General features: G+C 40.2%; 3 protein-coding genes across 8 annotated transcripts; all 3 read left to right on the plus strand.

The window, feature by feature from the left end:
- Window positions 1-4046: 4046 nt before the first annotated feature.
- On the plus strand, window positions 4047-7929 carry tnxba (tenascin XBa). The gene is made up of 12 exons (XM_077576088.1): window positions 4047-5319; window positions 5390-5512; window positions 5592-5735; window positions 5816-5935; window positions 6024-6179; window positions 6278-6390; window positions 6476-6608; window positions 6677-6828; window positions 6913-7009; window positions 7116-7277; window positions 7353-7516; window positions 7603-7929. Exons 1-12 carry the CDS (start codon window positions 4533-4535, stop codon window positions 7699-7701), a joined length of 2250 nt encoding a protein of 749 aa, XP_077432214.1. The 5' UTR covers window positions 4047-4532; the 3' UTR covers window positions 7702-7929.
- Window positions 7930-8118: 189 nt separating this feature from the next.
- cyp21a2 (cytochrome P450, family 21, subfamily A, polypeptide 2) lies at window positions 8119-12931 on the plus strand. Of its 6 annotated transcripts, none has more exons than XM_077574525.1 (12): window positions 8119-8356; window positions 8435-8557; window positions 8662-8751; window positions 8978-9132; window positions 10176-10271; window positions 10395-10505; window positions 10586-10702; window positions 10831-10905; window positions 11004-11120; window positions 11917-12083; window positions 12285-12364; window positions 12465-12931. In XM_077574525.1, the coding sequence occupies exons 1-12, from the start codon at window positions 8179-8181 to the stop codon at window positions 12710-12712; spliced, it is 1557 nt and encodes a 518-aa protein (XP_077430651.1). In that variant the 5' UTR covers window positions 8119-8178; the 3' UTR covers window positions 12713-12931. The 6 variants fall into 6 exon arrangements, with proteins under 6 accessions (XP_077430651.1, XP_077430649.1, XP_077430650.1 ...); XM_077574523.1 differs by having other exon boundaries at window positions 8120-8356; window positions 12261-12364; XM_077574524.1 differs by having other exon boundaries at window positions 8120-8356; window positions 11007-11120; window positions 12261-12364.
- A 1599-nt stretch (window positions 12932-14530) lies between these two features.
- On the plus strand, window positions 14531-15930 carry LOC144057265 (allograft inflammatory factor 1-like). The gene is made up of 6 exons (XM_077574604.1): window positions 14531-14621; window positions 14702-14763; window positions 14874-14940; window positions 15024-15065; window positions 15145-15310; window positions 15386-15930. The coding sequence occupies exons 1-6, from the start codon at window positions 14603-14605 to the stop codon at window positions 15468-15470; spliced, it is 441 nt and encodes a 146-aa protein (XP_077430730.1). The 5' UTR covers window positions 14531-14602; the 3' UTR covers window positions 15471-15930.
- Window positions 15931-16405: the final 475 nt, after the last annotated feature.

Raw genomic sequence — 16405 nt, forward strand, 5'->3', positions numbered from 1 at the left:
CATGCAGTGTTATGTTATGTATTGCAGCTGAATCATGATTCCCACACCGGACATTCATTCAATCACTGTGTATGTTTATACGTGTTTGTTTGTGTATGTGTTTGTACATGAGTCATACCATGATACATGCATACAGTTTTGCATAACATGACAAAGATTTTTTTTTTTTAAGAAACTTCCAACTGTAAATTGACTTGAACATAAATGATGATGTACTGAATTGCACTAAACAGGGTGATCTCAGTTGAGATATTGGTAAACAATGAAAGACTCATGGTAAATCAGAGAGCTTAAGTCAATGGAAATGTACCCATTTTTTGTCTAGTCAAATATTTTCAGAAGTGGGTGAGTGAGTGAGACCACTGGGAGGTGGAGTTGGGGGGAGAGGATGAGGGGGTTCCTTAAGTAGGAGCGAACTTTATCCCTTGCACCTTTCTTCTTCTGCTCAACTCCCACCCTGCAAGTCTGTGTACAATTTCCCAATCAAATGGAGGGAGACAAACAGAGATAAGATAAAAACCATCAATCAGGTAAGTGCCTCTGCCTCCAATGCTCATTTGGGGTGGAGAAATGAATTTTTCGGTACTGATGTCTTTTAGCTGCTGAATGCATTCTAGCAGAGAACTGCTGTGTATATTGTGTAGAAATTGCAGGAAATAGGCACATATGAAACAAAATACATCTACTGTGAGCAAGTTTTTGTGAGATTTGCAGTGCAAAAGCTAAATTAAAATTATATACATATATATATATATATATATATATATATATATATATATATATATATATATATATATATATATATATATATATATATATACATACATTATTAAGTTAATTTCAATCTTTTTTGGTTCATATATTTTATGCTCATGCAGGTCTTGTAATTTCTCATCCTTCAAATTACTTAGAGTGTCTGGTAGTTGTTTTAGCTGCACATATCGTTATTGCAAAAGATAACGTAAATTAATTTGCAATAATTTGCACCTTCCCTTTATAGAAGCAAAAGTGATGCGCTTCAGTGCAGTCTCTTAACTATGAAGAAGTATAAAGTACGTGCACTTTTAATTGAGGAACACAAAATGTAGGTCATCGGCTGTTGCAATTTTTTGACATTCTATCGATTCCATTCAATGCTATGACATATTTCTTTATGTGTGTTTTATTGGTGGTGGCTGCAGGGGCTTATGTAAACTTCTGTGGGGTGAAAGACAAACAATGTCCCACAGTTCTATACAGTCCCCCACTGTTAGTTCTCCACTCAGTTTCACCATTAGACCTCTTCCTTCCTGTTCAAAACCATCTAATTTGGCCTGGGCAAGCAGATGAATGAACTATTATGGGTGTGGGTCGGAACACTGTCACATTATGCCAGCTCATATTTACATTAGGCATATTTTAAACTGACATACAAAGTGCAGTTTTGATGAAATGTGAATCAAGGATAAGGTCGGTCCACTAAAAAGACACAATTAATAATTTTCTTCTGATTTGTAGGTACAAGCTGGCTGAACCCCTCAGAAGAAGTTCACACTCTTAAAAATAACATACAGAGATATTCCGAAGTCAATCTCTGGTTACTGCCTCAAAATGTTGCTTACACTTGGACTTCTCCTCCTTCTCACCCCATTTGCTTCACTTCAAACCAGCACCAATCAGAAGAGAAACTCCACAGGAAATGCCTTGACTAAAACCAATGTTGCTCTCACAGTTCCAAAACCAAAAACCAGCATCGCTGCCGCCAAACTGACCGGCCGTCCCACCCTAAATCTAAACAACATCAATCCGACAGTTTTACCGACTCCTCTCCCGAACCAAAAACCTCCAGCGATAAACTCTACAGCAAGCACAAGAATCAAACCCAGAACGATAGCAAACTCCACTACTGTGTACCCACCAGTGAAGACAGCCACGGCTTCTGTAACCAAGAAAGACAAGCTCACAGTCTCGGTTAATCAGACTGGCTTAGCTAAATCCACAAGAGTCAGTGACGTGAAGGTTACAAAGGACAATCCTGGACCCACTGCAGCACTCAATGATCAGTCAGCAACCACAAGGTTAGCATCAGTCAACAGCACTAAAACCACTAAAGATAAACTCCAAAATTCCGTCAATCAGACTGCTTTTGAGAAATCTCTTTCGTCCAGCAACGGGAGGATTGCCAAAGTCAAGCCAGGCCCCACCGTAGTTCAAAATGCTCAGTCAGGCAGCGGCACCAAAACCACCAAAAACAAGTTCACAGCCTCTGTCAATCAGACTGTTGTTGCGAAATCTGCCTCCACTGGAGAAGTTAAGAACTCAAAAGAAAGGCCTGCCCCCACTGTCCAGACTCCTCTCTTAACTCCAGCAAAGGCCTCTGCAACCAGTGGTTCTGCAGCTGTCAAAGAGAAGACCACGGGCTCTGATAATCAGACTGTAGGAGTCAAGGATATGAATAACTCCAAAGTTAAACCAACTGCCACATCTGCAAAGACAATTGCAGCCAGTGCCCCAGCAGCAGTAAAACCCCGTACCACAGGCTCTTCTGAGACTACTGTTGTGGTCAAATCACCCTCTACTAGTGATATTAAGAATTCAAAAGACAAACCTGCGCTCACAGACCAAAATACAGCTAGTGGTTCTGCTGCTGTCAAGACCCAAGCCTCTGCGGATCAGGCAGCTGTAACCAAGGCTACCAGCGACACCAAAGTAAAGACTGCCCCTGCACAGCCAATCAAGGTGGTTATTGCTAATGACTGTGAGTCAGGCAACACCAAAGAGCATGAAATGAGCCTGAAACCTGGTACTCCACTGGTCATGACACATAAGATCAGTTTGATGTCTGGTGGCTGTACTGGTGGATGTGAGGCTGAGATGGCTGAGTTGAAAGGACGCTTGGCCAGGCTGGAGAGAGAGATGTCCTCACTGAAGGACAAATGTATGGTTATTAGTTTCCACTTAAATGGTTGCTAGTGTCTGCTTTTTCATATAACAAATCTATTTTTTGTTTCCCGATCAGGTCCATGTTCTTCCAATTGTCCAAATGATTGTAGTGGGAATGGAGAATGTCAGAAAGGAAAATGCATCTGCCAGGAAGGATTTATGGGTCCAGACTGCAGTAACTGTGCCCAAGGAGCTGAGTGCACTAAAAGTAAGTGAATGTCTCGTTGACTGAGTGATTCAATGTGACAAAATGTGTTGATCTTAAATTCAACCTCTAACAATAATCCCTCTGCTCTGTAATGCCAGAAGAAGCCAAAGGGATTATAAAAGTAAAACTGGACACAGAAGGCCAAAAAGAGAAGAAAGAAAGAACCACTATCAAGGAGAATATAGAGGACAGAACCAATACGGTAGCACAGGTGCAACTGGGCAAGACTGACCAGAAAAAGGGGGCTGATGCCAAGGAAACGGACACTAAATTAAAGTTAGCCACTACTGCGAAATTAAATCTTGCAAAGGCTCAAATAAACTTGGATGCTTCTGAAAAGAAAACTACAATTAAAGGTTCCGCAAAGACTACTGTCCCTACTGTTGGCCAGATTTTGTTAAAGCATGAAGGCAGAAAGCAAGAGGAGGCCCGCAAAGGCAAAACTATGGTCTCGGGTGCTAAGAAGACTGAGTTGAAAGTCATCAAGGAAGGAACCTTGGTTAAATCCTATTCAAAATCTGATCAACTCAAAGATGAACCTCAATCTAACATAACACAGAGTGATGTAACCAATTTGAACAGAACAGCAAAATTTGTCAAAATTCTTACCAGGATTGTGGCAGCAAACAAAACCTTAACTGGAAAGGACACCATGGAGCAATCCACACTAATTGGAAAGAATTCAACTCAATCATCAGGGTCAACGCAGATTAAAAGGGTAAAAATAGATACTGCTGTACACTCTGTTGATGGAAAGACTGAAAGACAGACAGGTACTACAAATGTGCCTACCGCTGAAGACTTAAACATAGATCCTACCAAAACCAAACCAGGGAGATATTCAATAACTCATGTTAAAACTGGACATGCTGTAGTATATAGTGATGACAGAAAATCAGATGCTAGCAAGACCGGAAAGGAGAGAGATGCTGCTACAGTGCACTCTGTGGATGGCAAGTCCGGAAAGGGGGGAGCTACAAAAACTTTGCATTCTGTTGATAGCAAAACTAGCCAAAGCAGACATACTACAACGGCACAATCTGCTGAAAGCAGAAATCCAGATGCTAGCAAAACCGGAAGAGTGAGGGATACCATACAATTGGATGTCAAGAGTAATCAAGGCAGACGTACTACTACTGTCCAGCAGGTTGATGACAGAACCGCAGATGCTAGTAAGACTGGAAAATGGAAAACTACTAAAACTTTGCACTCTAGTGAAGGCAAGATCGAACAAGGCAGACATACTACAACTGTGAACTCTGTTGTTCGTAAGACTGAACAAGGCAGACATACTGTGCATTACGTTGATGACAGAAACACAGATGCTAGCAAGACTGAAAAAGGGAGAGATATTGTAGAAGAGCATTCTGTTGCTGGCAAAACTGGACAAAGCAGAGATACCATGACCAGGCAATCTGTTGGTGTCAAGACTGGACAAGGCAGAGGTACTGAGCACTCTGCTAACGGCAAGACTGCACAAAGCAAACAAACGTCAACTGTGCACTCTGTTGACAACAGAAACACAGATGCTAGCAAAACTGGGCAAGGTAGAAGTACCCTAACAGTACACTCTGTTGATGCCAAAACTGGAAAAGGAAAAGATACTTCAACTGTGCATTCTATTGATAACACCGATGCAAGCAAGACAGAAAAGAGTATCACCCTGAAGAGTCAATACATAGTGAATGCCTCTGTTGCAGCCACGTCAGACAAAGCTCGAGTGTCCCAAGGCCAAACACCTACCCATGGTGGCTCTGTGGCAAGTACCACAAGGACAGGAGGATTAGGTTCTGTGAAGGTTGTGAACATCTCCTCCCACAGCTTCATCATCTCATGGTCAGCACCACAAGGAATGTTCAAGAACTTCACTGTGATCAGAAGAGAGCCGCAAACAGAAGGCGATGAGGAGGCGTATCAGGAGTTTGATGAAGAGGGTTTTGATGGCGACAATATTCACGCAGCAAAGAGTAAAACTGAGGTCCAGGTACACAAGGAGAGCACTTCGTCTTCAAGTAAATTTGTTGCATCAAGAAGCAAAACAGAAACCAAGAGGATCATGCTGGTGGTGCCTGGCAATGTGCGGTCAGTTGAGTTTAGTAACCTTCGTACTAACACGCCCTATGCCCTGCACATATATGGAACTGCAGTGGGCAGAAAATCCAAGATTCACACAGTTACTGCAACGACAGGTAAAATCAAAATGCACCACATTGTTACTAGTCAGTGAATGTGTTCAACCTTCTCGTCTTTCTTTTTTAGGTCCCGAGCCAGCCACTGATATGCTTTTCAGTAACATAACAGAGACATCACTCATGGTTTCCTGGACCAAACCCAAGACGTCAATCACAGGCTACATGATTACGTATACCCACATTGTCACAGGTCTGTCAAAAATGCAGACCACAGAAATGCATAACAAGTACATCAGTGTTGTATTACTTATATATTTTTTTCCTTCAAGGTGAGACCCATTCAGTGAACTTGGACTCCCAGCACACTCATGTGGTTCTTTCCAAGATGTCTGCTGGATCATCCTATATAATCACTGTTACCACAACACAAGGCAGAGCCCAGAGTGCTGCTCTTGTGTCCATTATCACCACAGGTACAACACAAATTCCACTCACCTTTGTTGTCCAATTGTGAAAGTCTTGCACATTTAGAAACATTTTTTGTCATCTGCAGTGCCCGCACCGCCGACCCAACTTCGAGCCATCAATGTGACAGATACCAAAGCAGTGCTGCAATGGACTCCCAGCTTGGGCAAGGTAGACCGTTTCATCATCAGCTACGAGTCCTCCAAGAGTGAGTCATACGACTATAACCCTACTGTCTTGACGATACAATCTTATTTATTGCAAAACCAGCTAAGGGATTCTCCTCCTTGCCATAGCTCCTAATGTGACTGTGACAGTGATGGTGTCTGGAAACTCAGCGGAGCACCAACTGAGAGGCCTGCAAAGAGGCACTGTGTACACCGTCAAAGTCCTGAGCCAGAAGGACAGTCTGCAGAGTGCAGCCATTACAACATCTTTCACCACTGCCAACGGTGAGTAGATGTCAAGTAAAGGCTTGGATCAAGCTCGTTTAATCAGGTTCAGAAATGACCTGAACTTAGAATTGGGGCATTTCTGTATCTCTTGTAAGTGGTGAAAGCCAGCGAAGTGGGAGCTCGCTCTGCTCTGATTGTTTGGAGAAGTTCCACTGTGGTTTATCACAGCTACAGACTGATCTACCAAGTGGTAGGAGAGGAGGCAATGGTGAGTCGTAGTCCATGATTATTGTTCCTCTGCAATGAAACGAATCCATAAGATATTACTGTAAAGATGTATATGTTTATACTAGGAGCTTATGCTGGAGCCCACCATCACAGAGTATAAATTGACAGGGCTGTTACCCATGTCACGCTATTATGTTCTGGTAGAGGGCGAGAGAGATGGACTTTACACATCAATTGTAACCACCGAATTCATCACAGGTAAACCCAAAACCCAAACACGTCCATCCTCTCCAGCAATAATACTCGTTATTTCCCCTCCACACCAGGGAAGCTGCGTTTCCCCTACCCAACTGAGTGCTCACAGGAGCTGCTGAATGGAGCTCTTCAGTCAGGGAAGGTAGACATCTACCCCCAGGGAAAGGAGGGCCAGGTCTTCAGAGTCTACTGTGACATGGAAACTGATGGAGGCGGTTGGACGGTGAAATGAACTGATGTTATTGAAATAACTTGAGAAATGAGAGAACGTGTTCATCTAGAAGACTCAAATTGTTTTGTTTCCTAGGTGTTCCAAAGACGAATGAGTGGAAAAATTGATTTCTACAGAACCTGGAGTGAATACAGAGTCGGCTTCGGAAACCTTAGTGAAGAGTTCTGGCTTGGTACATTTGATGTTTGCTTGAATAAACACAAAATCAACCAATCAAATGTCACTTAATGGTAGTATTAGTATGTACATGACTTTTTTTCTTACACCACCATCAACAGGAAATGAGATTCTGCACAACTTGACCAGCATCGGTCCCGTGAGCTTGAGGGTAGACCTGCGATCCGGAAACGAAACGGCTTATGCTCACTATGCTAACTTTTCAATGGATTCTGAGGAGAATTATTTTGCCCTCACAGTGTCTGGATACACAGGAACAGCGGGTAATATATTTTGCTCAAATTTGCAAACTATCAGTCCAACTTCAGTGTAAATAACACACTGTCATTCTTGGCCAGGTGACTCTATGAGGTACCACAATGGCCGTCCATTCTCAACCCGGGATAAGGACCCTGACTCTTTGGGGATCCACTGTTCTCGGGCCTACATGGGAGGCTGGTGGTACAAAAACTGCTACAAAACCAACCTCAATGGGCTTTATGGCATCAACACTAATAATCAGGTACAGTCAGCAGCTGCTGGACTTTTCTTTTCTGTGTCTCGACCCACTGACCAAACTGAATCCATGCTGTGGTTTATCCAATGCAGGGAGTGGTGTGGATAGACTGGAAAGGTAAAGACTCCTCTATTCCCTTGACTGAAATGAAATTCAGACCGTCCAAGTTCTCTCCTGCGACACATGGCTAAGGATCAAGCTCTCAAGAAGAACTCCAGATGAAGGAGGGGTTTCATTGTTGTTGTATGTCACTTTTCGCCAGTTTGTTTTGGAGAGTGTTCCACTTCAGAGATACATTCTGTTACATTTCGGTTCTTCTGTCGAGCTCATCCAGTTCAACAGGGTGGCGTTTGACTCATCTCACTACTACTGTAAATATGCACTGTCTCACTCAGTTGAAATAAATGTGGGTCTGATGTGGACTGTTTTTACATTAAACACATCCCGTTAAGGGGAAATGAATGTGTCCTCCTCCTTCGAATGAAACAAAAACATTGCCAGTTAATCTGTCATGTTGCCTAGCGCGTGTTATCATGTCCTTCGCCGGGACAGATTTTGACACAAAAGAAAACATTTGGAAGCCCTTGATACCAGCAGCTAAAACCCACACACATGCAATCACCGTGAGAGATGTGCTTCGGATCACTATAAATGGGGCGAGAAGTTGGATGACAAGCTTTTTCGAAGAGGAGCAGCGTCACGTGAGACGCAAGATGGCAACAGAGGTGCTGGTGTTCACTTTTGGAGTTGCCCTCCTCATGTTGGTGCTAGCGCTCCTGAACACTTTTTTCAAATCTGCGGCAGGAAACGACTCCCCAACATGTCCAAATGGAAAAACTCTACCAGGTAACTGCAGAATACTTAGCATGGATGCCTCCATTTCATTCTTCTTATCAGAAAAAGCTTCTTTGTGTTCCTTCCCAGGCCCAACAAGCCATTTCCTTATAGGCAACATGATGGAACTGACTCACAACCATCTGCCAATTCACCTAACCCGTCTAGCGCAGCGCTACGGACACATCTACCGACTTAAATGTGGAAACACTTGTAATCATCATCATTTTTCTTGCTTGTTTTCACAAGCGAACGTTTTTGTATGCACTGTAGACACACACACAATCAAATATTTCCTCTTCTTTTTTTTTTACCAGCCATGGTGGTTCTGAACAGCAGTGAGGTCATAAGAGAAGCTTTGGTGAAGAAATGGTCAGACTTTGCAGGGAGGCCCGTTTCATTCACCGGTGAACTGCAGACATGTTTTTCTCATGACAGTAAAAATCATATTTAATGTGGACAGCACAGTATAGTGTTTGGAATGTCTGCCTCAGGGTCGGAGATCCGAGTGCAATATTCCTAAAATATGAATTTTAGGTTAACTGAAGGCTCAAAATTCTCTCATAGTCGACGCGTGATATATAAAATAGGTGGATGGATAGTTTGATTTTAATTAGTTATCTTTTTTCATAGGAGATGTGGTGTCTGGTGGAGGGCGCACCATTTCTCTGGGAGACTACAATGACGAGTGGCGGGCTCATCGCCGCCTGGTCCACGGCGCTTTGCTGCGATGCTGCCAGCAATCTTTGCACGAGGTGATAGAAAAGCAGGCGGCGCATCTCTGCAAGGTCGGTACACACAACATAACAACGAAAAACAGTTTAGAGAAAGTTGTTGTTGGTCATATATTCTAAATTGTACAACTACTGGGCTATTTGATATTGGCAATGACTAGTAAAGGGGTTTGCAACCTGTGGCTCTGGAGCCCCATGTGGCTCTTAAGTCCCTCTCTTGTGGCTCCCTGTGGGTCTCTAAAAAAAATTGTATAATATAATTGTTTTTAAAAAATATATTTTTTTACATATTTATTTTTATATTTGTTAGATAAAATATTTAAATTAATTAATGGTTCAGATAAAAAAACAATTGAATAATTAAATTTTCAAACAATGTCAGTCCAAGTTTTTAAATTGTCAGAAAAAGAGATGAAAGGTGGATGACATTTTTTTTAAATTACCTAAAAATTTCCAAAAAGTGACTATAAGATGTTCAAAAAGGAAGAAGAAAAACAATTACCATAAAATTCTATGAAATTGACAAAAATGTCAGAGAATGAAATAAAAAGGCAGAAAACGTTCAAAAAGTAACCCTAATATGTCCCAAATCAAAAGAAGGCAAAACAACATTACCATAAAATGTCTTTAGAATTACAAAAAAATGGTCAGTAAAGGCAAAAAAAAACGTTTAAAATGTAACTATAAAATGTCCAAAAACAAAAGAAGAAATCCTGAAAGTTACCATAAAATGTCCACAATATTGTTTAAAAAAAACAACAGAAAATTTATAGCAAAAAAGGCAGAATTTCCCCCCAAAAAATGGCTATAAAATGTTCAAAAACGGAAGAAGAGAAACTTACCATATGTCCATAAAATTGCCAAAAAAGTCAGAAAGTTGTATGATAAACCAAGTATGAAAAATGACTCCCAAAAATATCAAAAACAGAAGACGCGCGGTAGAAGAAAATGAATCTCAAAGTACCGGATGCTGCATATTTTTCTGTTATGGTGCAGCAGCTTTTTGTTATTACTTTGGCCTAAAATGGCTCTTTTGACAGTAAAGGTCGCTGACCCCTGGGCTATTATAATACAATATGTGTTCTATCTATCTTCAGGTTCTGAAGGCCTATCAAGGCAGTGCTGTTGATCTCACCGAAGATTTCACAGTGGCAGCCAGTAATGTGATCACCACTTTGACTTTTGGAAAGGAAGTGAGTTTGTGTTATTTCAAGGGAGAGGGCAAACTGAAAGAACACAATTCAGCCAAGTCATTCATAGGTCTAGCATTTTGTTTTTTAAGCATTGATCTTTATTTTATTGGTGAATTGTTTTAGTACGACAAGAGTTCTTCAGAGCTACAGGAACTACACGACTGCCTCAATGAGATTGTTGCTCTATGGGGCTCCTGTTGGATTTCCGCCCTGGACTCCTTCCCTTTGCTGAGAGTCAGTTAAAGAAATAATTATAATTTAAAAATCTGTGACAAACATTCAAAAATCATGTCATGTCATTTGTTCTCCCCAAGAAATTACCCAACCCTGTTTTCTCCCGTCTCATTCGAGAGGTGACCAAGAGAGACAACATCATACGCAAACACCTCAACGACTACAAGGTCGCTGGTCACTCGTTTCGTTGCAATACGGTTTGTTTTGAGAGGATAGAGCGTTATCAGGGTCAGGGGATGTCACTTCTCCAGGCTCATTTGTCTTAATATCCTTTCACTAAAGAAATAGTCATATCTAGTCATCTCTTGTTTTGTTCCTTGTGCAGTCACAAGACAACAGACCCGAAAGCACCATCACAGGCTACCTCCTCAAGGGACTGGATGCGAAGAACGGAGTTACGGTAATCAGGCCTTCATGATGATTGTTTTATATGAAATCCATTAAAGGCAAACTCTCCAATAACATATTGACGTTAAATGTTGTTACTGTATTGGCCAGCAGCTGCTGACAGACACTCATGTTCACATGGCCACTGTGGACCTGCTCATTGGAGGAACAGAGACCACCGCGGCCTGGCTCAACTGGACCGTAGCATTCCTTTTGCATCGACCAGAGGCAGGTCACTTCAACATTTTCATTCCTCATTTATGGAGACAAGATATCTAATTTTAACCCTGGAGAACCCAAGAACTGCGATTGGCTGGCAACCAGTTCAGGGTGTACCCCGCCTACTGCCCGAAGCCAGCTGGGATAGGCTCCAGCACCCCCGCGACCCTTGTGAGGAAAAGCGGTCAAGAAGATGGATGGATGGATGGAACCCAAGAACCCTTTTCTTCTTTGGAAAATTATGAATTATACATTAAATGACTGCTTTAAGTTCACTGAACAGCAAAATATATGTTTTTTTCAATTTTAACCCTTGTTTTTTGAACTAGCTCAGAGTTGCTAATTTATCAAAATATATATATAAAACATACTCCTAGGCATTCTGCAATATGATATGAAATAGATTAACAAAAAAAAACACAAATTTACCATCTGATGGTTTGCTGAGAAGATGGTTTTGTTTGGATTGATTTCCAGCTCGACAAAACAGCATGTTGCCAGCCATCTTGTCACCACCACTCTGGCTCATGTAAGTGCAATATTCATCCACTAGATGGCCCCATGCAGGGATCAGAAGTGGCACTCTGGACTTTTGAAGTTAAATTTGTAAAACAAAAAAAAAAGGTCTTTGTTATTTGAGTAGCAGAATTTATAGGGGCCAAATTTGACCCTGTGGGTTCTCCAGGGTTAATTAATAATAATAAAAAAATCCTGTCATGAATATAGCTTGAAAATGAGTAGCAAAGCATATTTATTGATATTACAACTCCATTGTACTTACTTGCTCCTCTCCTGCGCCCATCAGGTCCAGACTCAGGTATACGCGGAGCTGTGCACGGTACCAGAAGGTCACTACCCCAAATATAGCGAGAGGCACAAACTTCCCGTCCTGAGCGCCCTCGTCAACGAAGTGCTCCGACTCAGGCCTGTCGCTCCTCTGGCCGTGCCGCACAGAGCCATCCGAGACAGCAGGTCAGCACATTGGATATATGCAAAAGACACAGAGAAGCGTTTAGTCGACTAACCTGGCGTGTACCGTACGATTGCTAATGACATTGTATGTGGACAGTACTGTAAAAGATGTTCAAATAAACATAATAAAGAAAGTGATACTGAATGCTAAATTCAAAAGCAGTATTCCTTGTGTAGTATTGCAGGTTATTTCATCCCCAGGAACACGGTGATCATTCCAAATCTATTCGGAGCTCATCATGATCCTTCAGTCTGGACCGAGCCGTACAGCTTCAAACCTGGTAAAGTACTTTTTTTTTTCTCTTAAAAAAAAAAAAAATACAGTATATATATATTATAGTATATTTCCTTCTACAGCACACCTCCCCATTTGTCTTTCAGAGCGTTTCCTGGAGGGAGGAGGGGCATCCCCGAGAGCCCTGATCCCCTTTGGAGGAGGCGCTCGTCTCTGCCTGGGGGAGTCAGTTGCCAAAATGGAGCTTTTTCTCTTTACGGCCTATTTGCTGAGAGATTTTCACTTCATTCCCACTGAGGCCTGTCTGCCCGACCTGAGAGGTGTTGCTAGTGTTGTACTCAAGGTCGAGGCATATCAAGTTATTGCATGTCCACGACCTGTTCACAGTAATTAAAGTCTTGGATTATTCATGTAGTTTTAAACTGTAAAATGTACAATAATTAAAGATTACGCACTTGCTGGTTATGCCACAGATGCTTTGAACTACAAAACAGCATAATTTACTATTTCGTTTTTTTGTTTTGTTTCTAATGTAACTATTATTACAGTACCTTTCAACTTGGTTCATGAAAATGTTCATTTAAAAATAAACAAAGTATCAAACTCTTGAGCATATAAACGTGGTTCTCTTTTAGTGTGTACTTTTTACAGTTTTAAGTGTGCCAGTGCAATTCAGCTGCACATTTTTTAACACTAGTTAAAAAACAAAAACAAACAAAAAACGTTACTAAACTGATAAACGCAAGTTGTTTTTTCAGGGCACCTTCAAAAGGGAACATCGCCACCATGTGGCAAAAACACAACATTACAACACTGTGACCTGAGTAACACGAGTTGCTTTGCATTTTGACCTTGCGGTGACCAGAGCTTGCCTTTTTTCACTGGCAATGACATGACAGCTAGTCGGCATTACCCTTATCGATGAAAATCGGGTTTCTAATTAAGTCCTTTCTTTCTATACCAGAACATCAGTGACAGTGACGGTCTTTTCAGCACAGCTGATTGGTTGGGATGTCACTCAGTTTGAGTTATACACAAAAATAATAGTTTGTTATTAATTGTTTTTATGAGTTTGTTTAGGTTAAATATTGAATAGATAAAATCACAATTACTTTTTTAAATAAAAGTAATATTAAACATTGAGATTTTATTGAAAGGACAGATTTGATTTTTTTTTTTTTTTTTTTAAACCTAGCTAGCCGCTAATCTGAGACACCACCACCCTTACACTAAAGAGAGACAGCTGCTCAAAGTACGTCACTTTAACGCCTCACAAAATAATTGCAATATTGTCTATTCAACACCTGGCCCTAAATAAACTTTTTTTAAAAAATGTTTTATAAGTAACAAACAACACTTACCTGGCAGGAATTGCAGGCTACACATGTATCCCACAACACAAATTAACTGACATCTGTTTAGAGACCCAAGTAACAGCGTAGGAGTAGTAATTGGGGATGATTTGAAAATTCATGGGAAGAAACTTTAAATGTAAAATAGATAAATAAATAATAATAATATAATGAAAATTAACTACTTAAAGTTTATAGTGGTTCTTCCTCAGCATATGCATCACTATTCCAATCAATTGAAAAATAAATAAATAATATTTTTTAATATTAATTTTATTATATTAAATAAGATGAAAAATATGTGGAATTTTCGAGGGGGAATTGTGGTCTTAAAGGCCATCAGTGGACTCAAATTAATGTTACAGTTACGCAGTTGTTTTGGTGAAAGTAACTCAGGAGTCGTGAACAACATTCCAATTTAAAGATTGTAATATTTGAATGACTTTCAAATAACACTAACAATAATATATATATAGGGAATCCTCCATTTATGACATCCTGACATGTAATTTTGTGGTCAAACAAACAGTACACAATGAAGACTACGTCATCATGTGGCACAAGACGGCACACTTACTTCATTTTGTATTTATGAGATAGACTAAGAGTGTAAACTGAGGCCCTCCATGTATTACATTTTTAAAGTATCTTAGCCAACACTGTACATTACAAATGCTCAAAAACGTCTTTCCTGAAATGATGCCATTTGAAAAAGTTACTTTGAGAAACACCCTATATGCTGTCACTAAAAGTGTAAATGACACTGCAACATCGTTGCAATGCAAACGTGTACGTGTTGTGCAACACATCTTGTGAAAAAATGTGAAAGTCTGATTGCGGCTTTGACTCGAACACAAGTTCACTTCCTCTTCAAGTTCACTTTAGAGAAGCAACATCAGGCTGCGACTAGCTTTCCCTTCCGCAGAGCACAAATGGACAGCAGGTCTCAAGGTTGGTTATTTAATTATTTATTTGTCTAATATAGTTTACCCAATAGAGATGTAATGTTTCCAATTGTTTGTTGGTGGCAGGTGGTAAAGCGTTTGGCTTCCTCAAGTCTCACCAAGAAGACAAACTCAACGCCATCAATGAGGTGAGACGTGTGGATGTTTTCAAGTCAAAAACACAATGTTGAATACTGTACCTAAAAAAAAAAATATAATAATAATAATAAAAACTGATTGTGGTATTTTCTTACCTTAGGCTTTTCTGTCCGATGAACAGTATGCAGACGTGGAAGACCTTGCTTTCAAGCTTGACATGTTCAAACGTAACAACTTAACTGAACTTGCGGAATAATTGCAAATGTTAGTATGAGTTGAATTCTGAATGAAGTGTTTTCTTACTCTCCAGAGAAATACATGGAGTTCGACCTTAACGACAAAGGGGACATAGGTAAAACTTTGGATCCATTCATTACAATTCTAGACGCCTTGAGATATGATTATCACTTATTATAATTTTTTTTTTTTAGACATGATGGGCTTAAAGCGGATGCTGGAGAAACTGGGAGTGGCCAAGACTCATTTGGAGTTGAAGAAGATGATGACGGAAGTGGTTGGGGGAGCATCCAAAGACACAATCAGTTACACTGACTTCCTAGATATGATGCTGGGAAAAAGACACGCCATTCTAAAACTGTGAGTGGAACTGCAAACCAGTTTGTCTTCCTAACTTCCATACAGCACATTAACATGTGATTTCCTTGATTTTAGAATTCTGATGTTTGAAGGCATGAACAAGGAGGAGAAGAAACATGAGGGACCAGCTTCTCCCAAAACTTTCTCGCAATTACCCTGAAGGATCTTTCACCATCAAATGCCAGAACTAAAACATAGGTTCCACTTAATATTAAGGATCTGCACAGTAATCGATGAATTTGTGTGTTAATTGATTGTTTATTAATTGTGTCTTGAGGTGAAGAGGCGTCGACTACTTGGGAATTCAATCTCAACTAGTTTATGCTGTGAACAACATGGCAACAGACAAAACCGACACCAGTGCAGACAATGCGAACTTTGACTGTGAGGTTGTCCAATTTGTTGAAATATTTGAAAACAATCGGTTAATGAACTGTAATTTTTTTCCATAATCAAGGAAACGTACCCAAATGTGCTATTATGCAACTGTAAATTATTTGTAGTCCAATATTTACCCTACTTCTTCTAAAGCAGGAGTGACAAACTCATTTTTTTTTTGCGGGCCACGATTCATTGGACCTTTATGACTGTAAATCAGAATAAATGTATATGATATCCTACACTGTATAAAAAATTAATTGATGAATAACTAGTTTAGAAATCACAGGCCATTAAAAAAAAAACTTAGTTCAAATATAGGTAACAACAATGTTTGCGATATAAATTTTAAAAGTGAAGACAAGAAACATGAAGTCAATGCAGTCATAATTTGCTTCTGTGGGCCACATAAAATGATGTGGCCGGCCAGATCTGGCCCCTGGGCCTTCAGTTTGACACAGGTGTTCTAATGTTTCTTGTTTAAAAAAAAAAATCAAATACAGTGTATAAGTAATTGTGAAACATGCCTTCAATGCAAAAGCAAAACAAAAAAAAGTTAGGGAATCAATAAAGATTCGATTTGATGCGAGTTGGACGAAATATGTTAATATACATAATGCTTGCATATTTTTTTCTACCACCTGGCGGATTATACAAAGATCTTCAAGCCATATCAATCAAACATGTTGCATGGATCAAGGAATAACAGATAATAAT

The sequence above is a fragment of the Vanacampus margaritifer genome, chromosome 9, assembly GCF_051991255.1.
Source record: "Vanacampus margaritifer isolate UIUO_Vmar chromosome 9, RoL_Vmar_1.0, whole genome shotgun sequence".
Classification (NCBI taxonomy): domain Eukaryota; kingdom Metazoa; phylum Chordata; class Actinopteri; order Syngnathiformes; family Syngnathidae; genus Vanacampus; species Vanacampus margaritifer.

What these genes read in the sequence shown, in the direction of transcription:
- tnxba (XM_077576088.1), top strand. Translation starts at nt 4,533, where the DNA reads ATGACCAGGCAATCTGTTGGTGTCAAGACTGGACAAGGCAGAGGTACT. An exon ending in CAGCTACGAGTCCTCCAAGA is followed by an intron (nt 5,936 to 6,023) that starts GTGAGTCATACG and finishes TCCTTGCCATAG; the next exon opens with CTCCTAATGTGACTGTGACA. An exon ending in TGGTAGGAGAGGAGGCAATG is followed by an intron (nt 6,391 to 6,475) that starts GTGAGTCGTAGT and finishes TGTTTATACTAG; the next exon opens with GAGCTTATGCTGGAGCCCAC.
- cyp21a2 (XM_077574523.1), top strand. Translation starts at nt 8,179, where the DNA reads ATGACAAGCTTTTTCGAAGAGGAGCAGCGTCACGTGAGACGCAAGATG. An exon ending in ACTTAAATGTGGAAACACTT is followed by an intron (nt 8,558 to 8,661) that starts GTAATCATCATC and finishes TTTTTTTACCAG; the next exon opens with CCATGGTGGTTCTGAACAGC. An exon ending in ACTCGTTTCGTTGCAATACG is followed by an intron (nt 10,703 to 10,830) that starts GTTTGTTTTGAG and finishes TTCCTTGTGCAG; the next exon opens with TCACAAGACAACAGACCCGA.
- LOC144057265 (XM_077574604.1), top strand. An exon ending in CAAGCTTGACATGTTCAAAC is followed by an intron (nt 14,941 to 15,023) that starts GTAACAACTTAA and finishes CTTACTCTCCAG; the next exon opens with AGAAATACATGGAGTTCGAC. An exon ending in TAACGACAAAGGGGACATAG is followed by an intron (nt 15,066 to 15,144) that starts GTAAAACTTTGG and finishes TTTTTTTTTTAG; the next exon opens with ACATGATGGGCTTAAAGCGG.